This window comes from Montipora foliosa, unplaced genomic scaffold (genome assembly GCF_036669935.1).
Source record: "Montipora foliosa isolate CH-2021 unplaced genomic scaffold, ASM3666993v2 scaffold_146, whole genome shotgun sequence".
Taxonomy (NCBI): Eukaryota; Metazoa; Cnidaria; class Anthozoa; order Scleractinia; family Acroporidae; genus Montipora; species Montipora foliosa.
In genome coordinates, this window is record NW_027179446.1 from 50,337 (window position 1) to 60,919 (window position 10,583).

The 10,583-nt window shown below is 39.4% G+C and overlaps 1 protein-coding gene across 1 annotated transcript; it reads right to left on the reverse strand.

Moving 5' to 3' along the window:
• Nucleotides 1-6,340: 6,340 nt before the first annotated feature.
• LOC137986170 (uncharacterized) lies at nt 6,341-9,202 on the reverse strand. Its single transcript, XM_068833452.1, has one exon. It carries the CDS (start codon nt 8,555-8,557, stop codon nt 6,341-6,343), a length of 2,217 nt encoding a protein of 738 aa, XP_068689553.1. The 5' UTR covers nt 8,558-9,202.
• Nucleotides 9,203-10,583: the final 1,381 nt, after the last annotated feature.

Consider the following 10,583-nt stretch of genomic DNA (forward strand, 5'->3'; position numbering starts at 1 on the left):
TTCACTCCCCCTAAAATAAAATTAAAAACCAAAGGAAAAACTTGGATGGCTCACTGAATTCTGGAACCCGCGAAGCTTATGAATGAATCCAGCAAAATACACTCCAATCGATTTCGCATAAAATTCCGTAAAAGAAATGGCGTTTTCCCTTATCAATGAAGGGGTAGTTTCTAAAGAAACTGTGGTGCTGCGTCGGTGGGGAAGTAGTACACAAAAATTTGGTTTTATCAACGGAGTTGATAATGTAAATTGGCCACCGTACAGAGATTCTAAAAGCTGACGTTTAACCCTAAACCCTAACCGAAACGTCAGCTTTTAGAATGTCTGTACGGTGGCCAATTTACATTATCAACTCCGTTGATAAAACCAAATTTTCCCTTATCAGCCTAATTAAGCTTAACTAAAGAGCGACAATAATGCCCTTGAAATGAAATTACCTGCATCGATCCACAGCTGATTCGAGTTTTCCCTCGAAACTCTCTTGATGACAGCACATGGTCAGCCATGACTCTTTGTTTCTCGGGGAGGGGATGTCTGGGGTTCTTTTTGGCTTGTTGCAAGGTCTTGGCCGTTGCATGAAAACGAGTTTTTTGTCCCGAAAAACAGAAATTCTGATTTTTGGCACAAAAGTCTCGTTCCGACGCCACGTCCAAGTCCTTGCAACGAGCCAAAAAGGAACCTCCCCTCCCCGAGAAACAAAGACTACTGGCTCACCCACTGGCCCACCGCTGGAGCTCAATTGGGAGGGGACTGTGTACGAGGCAAGCTATTGTGAGCGGAGTTTTCAAACACGAATTTACGATACCTTCAAATATGGAATCTGGTAAGCAAACTGTTGTTGAAAAATGTTCTTAATTTTCCTTCCCTTTTTCCTGTCTTTTCCCACCTTAAGCTGTTCGTTTGATTCGGCCAAGTTTTCGACCCTTGCCACTCGAAAAAACGCGCTATTTCTGACATCTCAAAGTCAGGGAAAATCCGAAAATGGAAATCACTGGCCTTGTTCGCAACAGTACTTTCATGCACATTATCGCCCTTCCAAGGGGTTTCCAAGCGAACATGGCTTATTTGAACTGGGGGACTGGGGAATCGGAGAAGTGTGACAAAATATCTTAGGGAACAAGGGAAGATAATACAGTTTTTAGGGATGAAAAAGCTGGGAACAAGTCTGAAAGTCATTTTGGGCTCAAGGGAACACAAGCAGTTTTTTTTTTTAAATGGAACAAGGACCGTCCTGGGAGGGCCTTGTTAACAATAACTTTAAGGTGGCTTAAACCAGTTAGGGAATGTCTCATTTATGAGAATGAACTCTGTAGCTCTGTTATGTAATGATACTATAAAAAGGCCTAGGGTCCTGCAATAATTGCTAAACCATATGCACTCATTGATGTGACCTAATAGGTTGCCATTAAATGCTTTTATATTTCAAAAAACCAACTCAGGTAATCCCATTTGCCCTTAGCAAAGTATTAACAGTAAAACTCTATGCAAAATGAACACAAATAAAAAAGGCATTGTCTGGAGCAAATTCAGAGCCACCTTAAAACTTACCAATGATGTTTATCGATAGTTCGATGGACATTAATAATAACTTAGAATTTCATTTAGTCCAGGATGTGAAAATCCAACCTTTCCTTTACCCTCTCAGTTGGTATGTGACCCTCGAAAATGTTCTAAAGTATATGAGAGCTTCTTAATGTACCAGTATTATTATTATTATTATTATTATTTTACCGTGCGCTTTGATTAGTACAACCAATAATTAAATAATTTATGCTTGTGTGACTGGAACAAAGTTTGATGTAAGGTTTCTAACTAATAATATCAATCTTTTTTGCTGTGTTTAGTAGGAAACCCAGATGAAAGACAGGACTTGAATGGTACGTAAGCCCTCAATGATCCTTAGAAGTAACAATGTTTCTTGTAATGTGCAGTTCATCTGACACTCTACATATTAGCAGTTGCTCAATAAATTAATATTATAATTTATTATGCTTGCAGCAATGCAAAGGTACATCTTCTGAAACTATTTAAATTGTTAAAATTGGGGTCCATATGCAATAAAGTCTATTTAATGTGAAAATCCAACTTTTCCTTTACCCTGTCAGTTGGTGTGTGACCCTCGAAAATGTTCTAAAGTATATGAGAGCTTCTTAATGTACCAGTATTACTATTATTATTATTATTATTATTATTATTATTATTATTATTTTACCGTGCGCTTTGATTAGTACAACCAATAATTAAATAATTTATGCTTGTGTGACTGGAACAAAGTTTGATGTAAGGTTTCTAACTAATAATATCAATCTTTTTTGCTGTGTTTAGTAGGAAACCCAGATGAAAGACAGGACTTGAATGGTACGTAAGCCCTCAATGATCCTTAGAGGTAACAATGTTTCTTGTAATGTGCAGTTCATCTGACACTCTACATATTAGCAGTTGCTTCATAAATTAATATTATAATTTATTATGCTTGCAGCAATGCAAAGGTACATCTTCTGAAACTATTTAAATTGTTAAAATTGGGGTCCATATGCAATAAAGTCTATTTAATGTGAAAATCCAACTTTTCCTTTACCCTGTCAGTTGGTATGTGACCCTCAAAAATGTTCTAAAGTATATGAGAGCTTCTTAATGTACTAGTATTAATATTATTATTATTATTTTACCGTGCGCTTTGATTAGTACAACCAATAATTAAATAATTTATGCTTGTGTGACTGGAACAAAGTTTGATGTAAGGTTTGTAACTAATAATATCAATCTTTTTTGCTGTGTTTAGCAGGAAACCCAAGTGAAAGACAGGACTTGAATGGTACATAAACCCTTGATCTTAGAAGTAACAATGTTTCTTGTAATGTGCAGTTCATCTGACACTCTACATATTAGCAGTTGCTCAATAAATTAATATTATAATTTATTATGCTTGCAGCAATGCAAAGGTACATCTTCTGAAACTATTTAAATTGTTAAAATTGGGGTCCATATGCAATAAAGTCTATTTCTTTACTGAAATATTTCTTCTATGTGACAGCAGAGGAGGATAACAATGAACGAAGTAACAACAGCGGTAAGCCTTTCATCATAACAGTAACAATGCCAACTTCTGTTTGACTTGCTTAAACTACATGAGTGTATGCAGGTGTATGTACAGTGTGGAAGAAACTATTTCATTCCTGTTTACTAGAAGGAAGAAAGGGAGAAGGAATTCCTCCCAAGAAACCAAAACAGCCACACCCCTACACAAGTGAGCATTGCACATTCTTTTTATTTACACATTACAACTTAGTTGTGCAAAGTGAACCAGCCATCAGTCCATGACTCGATAACGCTTCTCAATAGGGCATTTTCGAAATATCAAATATTCAGCTTGATACTGAGGCAGTGAGGAAAAAAACAAAAGAAACACGTTGGAATGAATGTGGGAAATATTTACATATCATCCACTTTTCTTTGTCTTTGTCCTCACTGCCTCACTATCAAGCTGAATTTTAATATATGGAAAAAGGCCTATTAACATTGTACATGCCAAAACAACAGCTATTCTTTTTTCTTTCTTTTTCAGGGTGTTGGAACTGTGGCGGCTGGGGTCACGTTAAGTCACAGTGTCCCAGCAAGGAAATGAAGACCCGGGAGAAACGAGGGAGGGGTGCGGCAGCAGGCCGCAGTAGGGGTGCGGGTGCTAGCCGCAGTAGGGGAGGGGCGGGCATTCGCGGGAGGGGTGGGTTACCAATTCGAGGTCGTGGCAGGCCGGCAATTCGGGGTCGTGGGCGGTTAGCAATTCGGGGGCGTGGCAGGCCGGCAATTCAGGGGCGTGGTGGCTCAGCAGTTCAGGGTCGGGGTGCTAGTGGTGAGAGGGGTACCATGCGTGGGAGGGGGAATAGACACGTAACAATAAATCGAGGGAGGGTTATCAATATCTATTATAAGTAAAGGGAACTCTACACATTACAGTCAAGCTCTGTCTGCTATACTGAAACTCGTAGCTTATGCAGAAACATATTTCAGCTCTACAGTGAGAATTTTTCCCAAATTGCATCACTGCAAACATGCAACTGCAGGGTTTGTCTGTAACAGTGCTTGAGTCCTCCCTTTACTTCTAATAGATATTGACTATTGTTGTTGGGTTATCATTTAAGTATATAAGTAGATGAATAAAGATAGATAATCATCCTCATCCTTGATTAGATTGAAAATAACCAGTAAAGAATTCTAGCCAGCCAGTGTGTTTATCTACCTTTCTTCACTTACTTATGTTGCACTTATTATTTATCATATTATTTATGGCCTGCCAGGAGAGAGACACTTTTTTAGGAAGGAACCAAACCACTAATATTTGTTCGCCTTCATTAGGCACTCATGAATCTTTATCTGTTGTAGATATGTTTGGAATTGGGGAACAGAACAGTCTAGTTTCCATTTAGTTAAATGACAACAAAAGGCAAGTGAAACAATCAATTCAAATTTCCTGTTGATAAATGACATGGACTTTCTTGTGTACAAGGGTCCTGCAAGTCATCTAGCTTTAATGTATCATTAATCTGTGAACAACATTCAAATGCTAGTGTCTGTGCAAAACACATAAAGCACTCTTCATTCAGAATTATCCTTACAAAAACAACAACTAGAAAGCTAATTATTGAAATTATCATTTCTCCCAATATTAAGTTGAATAATATTGTCTTGGTCAGTAATGCCTGTTACCATAGTTACAGGGCAAAGGTATTAAGTTTCCTTTCTCTTTCCTTTCTCCTAAGACTTGGAACTGTGGTGATATTATTTTCATTTTGTTTGCTTGTACATTTGTGGAATAAAATCAAAAAGCCATAGAGTCTCTCATTAAGATTTCAATCTTGCATGATATCTCTCATGTTTCTTAGCCGTACATTATTTTTTATAGATTAAAATTATTTATCAATCAGAGAAGATCCGAGTGTTTATTGCCCTGATTGTTGGTTTTTTTATTTTTCCTTTTTGTGGAAAGTCATTTGAATTGAAAGGCTTGATAAATCACTTTGGTGGCTCCAACCCTAAAAACAATCGAGATATGTCTGAGTTTCAGCTCGGGCTGAAAACCTCCTTTTGCCAACCGGGCAGTGATCACGTGGTAAATTTCTCAGCGGAAAGTTGTGAAGGAACGCAACATTGAGTCCCACCCCGCGCTTTCCCATGCCTAGTCTCTTTGACAATAATTTTTTTTTTCGCGTCGATTACTTCAACGTTGTCGTTGCTTACGCTTTCTAGTTCAACAGTGAACAAACACAAGTCTTCAGCCAAGAAACGTTTTTAATAGTAATTCCACACTGATGTAACTATGTCAATTTGCATTAAGCGCATATTCACGTGGTCATAATGCACGCTCAACAATAATACTAAACTAGAAACATTAAGGAGATGGAAAGAACGGTTTCTAATGAAATATCGCCAAAGCAATTGCTCCAAGCGTTAGAAAATGTGTTGGCCTTTTTTTTTTCTTCGAGCCAAGCAAAACAGTAAGGCACCTTACTACTACGCGAATTATTACTGGAAATAACGCTTTGTCCTTAATCGAAAGATTTCTTTTGTCCGCACTTAAGTCTTTTCAGTAAAACCCAGTACTACTTTGAAATCCCTTCGTTCACGGAACGGTTCGCACAGTTGAGCAAGGATCTCTAGTTTTCTTGAACTAGGTAGTGGGAAGCAGTGAGTCAACACCGGGTTTTACTGACTGAGACAAACTATAATCGGAAAATGAAAGGCCCAAAATCGCCCAGAATGCGTTGCGCATAATTAATCGCGTAACATGAAATCATCCAAATATGTGACGTGTACATTGACCTGAGTGCGTTTTGCCAGTCAGATTACGCGTTTGGAAAAGTCGTCATTTAAAAATAAAAACAAACGAGCGCTAAGACTAATTTTGGGCGAATTTGGTCTCTTCCTTTCTTGTGGCTGGCTTTGATCAATCGGTCGCTAATATTCAGTACGAGATTATTCCGAAAAAAAAATTCTATTGGGCCCGGTTGTTTAAAAGCCGATTAACGCTAATCCCTAACTAACTAAGGAGTTTATTTCTGTACTCTCGAATGCTGTTCAACGCTGATATTCGGCAAAACGTTTCGTTAGAAGAGGTCAATCTTGAAAAACAAAAATAAGGGGAAAAAACTTTCATCAAAAAGTTGAAAACTTAAAACAAAAGTTTACGCTAATCCTGGATTAAGCTAATCGGCTTTCGAACAACCGGGCCCTGGTGGGAAAAGTGTCCTCTGTAGCGAACCCGCAGAAGCGATAGCGATGTCTCAAACACAAGCCTTGTTTGGCGGTCGGAGAAGAAAGACAGTACGATTACCGGAACACAGTGTCATTTCTTGGAGTCTCTTGCATAGACCTGATTGTGGATGTCAATTTTTGGTGTTCTCAATTCGTATAAACCGTCCGAATGCAAGTAAACTATGTCTATTGGGTAAATCAAGGCACTGACTTTCTCTCTGAAACTTTTTCCTGTATTCAGTCGAAATTTGCCGGGCTCTGATTCGGAAAACTCGGCTAGGTAGGCCATTTTCCTGTCTTGCGAGAGTCTCAATATTTTTGCGACGAAAACTTCAGGTACATGTTTTGTCGAGTTGGCTGCCACCAACGCTACAAATTCACCTTGGGTTGGCAGGTATTCTATGTTGCCTTCCTCGTCTTCGTCACTGAGAACTTCTACAGAATCTTCACCCAAGGTTTTACATGCCATTGAGCTTAAGAGATCGAGTGCTTTTTCCTTTTTCTGCTCTAAGGGCCGTTCGTCGTAATATTTCTGCTGCGTCCTCACGGAATGCTTCATGACGGTAGCGAGCGATTCTCTCAGGGACTGATCGCCGCTTTCCGGTAGGCTCAGAAAGTGATTTACGACCGCTTTGCGCAGGTCCACTGTTGTCAGCTTGCGAGAGAAGTACTTTTCGAACAAAGCCGACACGTAATTGGTGTAGGCTGCATGCGAGAACCTATCACCTCTCGGACCGACGAAAAAGTAGTCGTGTTCTTTGCCGTTAAGCAAAAGCGACCTCAGCTTCGAGTTGTATAATTGTAGATGGTAAGTCAAGAATGGCATGGAGCTCAAATCAGTTCTATTTGTGCCGTATGTTTGTCTGGTCTTGTAATTATCTTCAATTAAAATAACGGAGCCATCCTCGTTAAAACAGATGAAATTATGCCCTTTCATTTGGTCTGCCGTTTGATCTTTGTAAATACGGAGCGAGATGTATTCTTTGACACGCCCAGGGTTTGCGGTGCAGTAGAGAAGAAGCAGACACAGGTTCATGGAACTTCGCGCCCTAACAGAGCCGGTTTTTTCGGTGACCTCCCACTGCAATTCACGGCATAAATCTAGTAACTCCGAGTAGACGACTTTGGATTGCCGACCGGTGACAGACACTTCTTCGACGTGCTCTTTTCTCGACAAACGCTCGAGTTGCCTCTGAATGGCCCTAATCTTTTCAAGGGAGGCTTCCCTCTCCTCACTTCGAGCGCACACGAATGGTACTTTGTCAACGCTTATTATAGCCGACAAGTATCTGCTACAGGTGACTGGCTTACTGCCTTGCTTTTCCATCATGAATTTAACAAAATCCTGGACGAGCTGCGGATTTGCGCATTGTGAAAGGGTGGGTTCCATTCCTTTTACTTTCTTCATGAACCACAGAAATATATTGACCCTTTCGAGCATTTTATCAATAGTGGACGATTGCAAAGAACTTCCCTCACGATCGCAGTTAAGATTCAGCGAGTAAAAATTTCGTATTTCAGCAAGTTCGGAACACAGACTGGTGGGCATTTCTGATTCTGAAAGAGTTTTTCTCCTTCTCGATTTTGTTACATCTTTGTCTTCGCTAGCGTCAACACAGGGGACCTGACCTTCCGCATGAGGAGAATCTGCGCCTGTGGGTGTTGCAGCACGCGTTTCCTTGTCGAGGGAATAGTTCGTTAGATGTGGAACATTGCTTTCAAGCCTAGTCGTAGCAGTTAATTCATTTCCAGTGTCCCTCAGAGAACGATCACTGCTTTGATGAGGCCCTGGCTGTGATTGCAAGACAGTGAAATTTGGCACTGGCAAACTTTGCCCCCACCAACTAGATTGATTGTCTTTTTCACTGGGGCCAACCCCCGCGACATTGGCTCCAACTGAAAATGTTGACATGAAGAAACTGGATTCTAACGGTTTGGTATTTGTTTGCAATCTGGGAGGTTGCGTAAAGTAATTGGATTGATTGTCAGGTCCGCTGTGCCGTGGCGTAAGGTTAGGCGAAGAATCGATGGTCGGTGAAAGGTCTAATTGCAACAGCCCCTTTAAGCGTAACAAATCTTGTTCTTTAATTAAATTGAAGGGAAAAAATTCATCTGGCAGACGTTGTTGAATAGAAAAAAACTCTTCTCCCGTACATGGAACTACGTCAACTTCTAACTGACGTAAGGCGTTGCTGAAAGTTATGTCGTCGACATTGGAGAATAACTTTTGCCTCGCTTGCATGAAACAGAAGAACAGTTCCTTTCCACGCCTGATGGAAAACATATCGTCGAATGCTACAGAGGACATATTTCCCACCCTTGAAATCTAGCGTGAATCAGAACGAAATCATTTAAAGGCGCCTAGTGCATAGCCATCGTTAACCAAATGGTTACTTTTATATATCTACTGGCTCTAAAGAAAGTGTCACCAAAAGGTGGAAAGACCGAAAAAACTATAACTTGCTAATGTTTTTGAAAGGTACAAACATGATAACGTGTAAAGTTGGATTTCCTTCAACAGCTTCTTTAAATCAGTCAGGGATTCAACAGCTTCTTAAAATCAGTCAGAGATATCCAGCTTCCAAGGGATACATTAGTTGATCACAATGTTGTCAGCAATGGGGACACGCGTAACATTCCATGTTTTAATCAATGACATCATTTTCCTACGAGGAAAGGGACAAGAGTTTCTAAATAAGGGTATCTTCAATGAAAGCGGCAGCTTTTAGCAAACAGTGCCCGAGGAAGCAAAAATAGTTTTCACTGATATCCTCGTATTCAAGGAAATAGGAAGACCATCGTTAAATAAAATCACAGTTTTCACATGGCTTCTAAGAGAAAACAAGATAACCGGAAACGTTGCACGCTAACTGAAAGGCCTTGTTAACTGAAACGTTATCGCATGCAGTTTTAAACTCGTAGCTCACATTCTTTACGGGATAAACCATGTGAAATATTTATAAGAACTTGTATGGAAAGTGCCTTAGGGATAGTCTAACTTCTAAGAGAAAACAAGAACTCGGGAATTTATAGGTTTTCTTAGTTTTGTCACAAATTAAAATTTAGAAAAGAAGCTATGGATCAATGTTACTGAGACTTGGTATGCATCCTATATTTAAAGAAAAGAATATTTTACAATGACTGCTAAATTCTCGCTCGCTCATTGGCTAATTTATATTGTCAATATGCGGACAGACACATAAAATTATAAGTTATGCGTTTGGAGTTTAATTTATGCAAAATTTTGTGAAACGTCGATCTGTAACTTTTTAACCAATAGAAAGTCTCCGTTTTTTCCATTAGCCAATAAGAGAGCGAGGCAAGTTTTGAATTTGGCCGCGTCAGATTGAATAAACTTGAAGTTTCTCCCATTTTTCTCTCGCCTTCTCCTCGTGTTTTGACTTAATGTTGACCCCTCTGCCTCTGTTAATTATTGTAAAAAAACGAATTGATGTCAGTTTTTCATGCGTCTGTCCGGCTATTGACAATGAATCTCGTCATAACTTTGTCAAAGTAGTCTGCGGATCCACAGCTACTTTGACGAAATTCATGATCAGTAACAAGACAGACGCATGAAAAACTGACATCAATTTGTTAACTGCAAGGCTGGTTGTACGTATGTGAGGATATATATTTTTTTGATTTACCAATATTTCGTCAGGTGTGGCCTGACCCCTTCAGGGAGTTAAAAGATTTTCCGTTTCAATTTTTTGAAATAAAAATACAAGCCATAAGAAAACTAGGTATAACATTACAGATAAATGTATTAAGCCGCCGTACAACCGTACAACCAGCCTTGCAGTATTATCTTGTTTCAAGTCTACAAATTATTTGCTGGTTAGATCTCCCAAGATCCAGTGGTTCCACTTTAAGAGTTAGGGTTAAGGGTTAGGGTTGAATAGAAAAAAACTCTTCTCCCGTACATGGAACTACGTCAACTTCTAACTGACGTAAGGCGTTGCTGAAAGTTATGTCGTCGACATTGGAGAATAACTTTTGCCTCGCTTGCATGAAACAGAAGAACAGTTCCTTTCCACGCCTGATGGAAAACATATCGTCGAATGCTACAGAGGACATATTTCCCACCCTTGAAATCTAGCGTGAATCAGAACGAAATCATTTAAAGGCGCCTAGTGCATAGCCATCGTTAACCAAATGGTTACTTTTATATATCTACTGGCTCTAAAGAAAGTGTCACCAAAAGGTGGAAAGACCGAAAAAACTATAACTTGCTAATGTTTTTGAAAGGTACAAACATGATAACGTGTAAAGTTGGATTTCCTTCAACAGCTTCTTTAAATCAGTCAGGGATTCAACAGCTTCTTAAAATCAGT

Excerpts from the sequence above, each read along its gene's own strand:
- LOC137986170 (XM_068833452.1), bottom strand. The coding sequence starts at position 8,557 with ATGTCCTCTGTAGCATTCGACGATATGTTTTCCATCAGGCGTGGAAAG.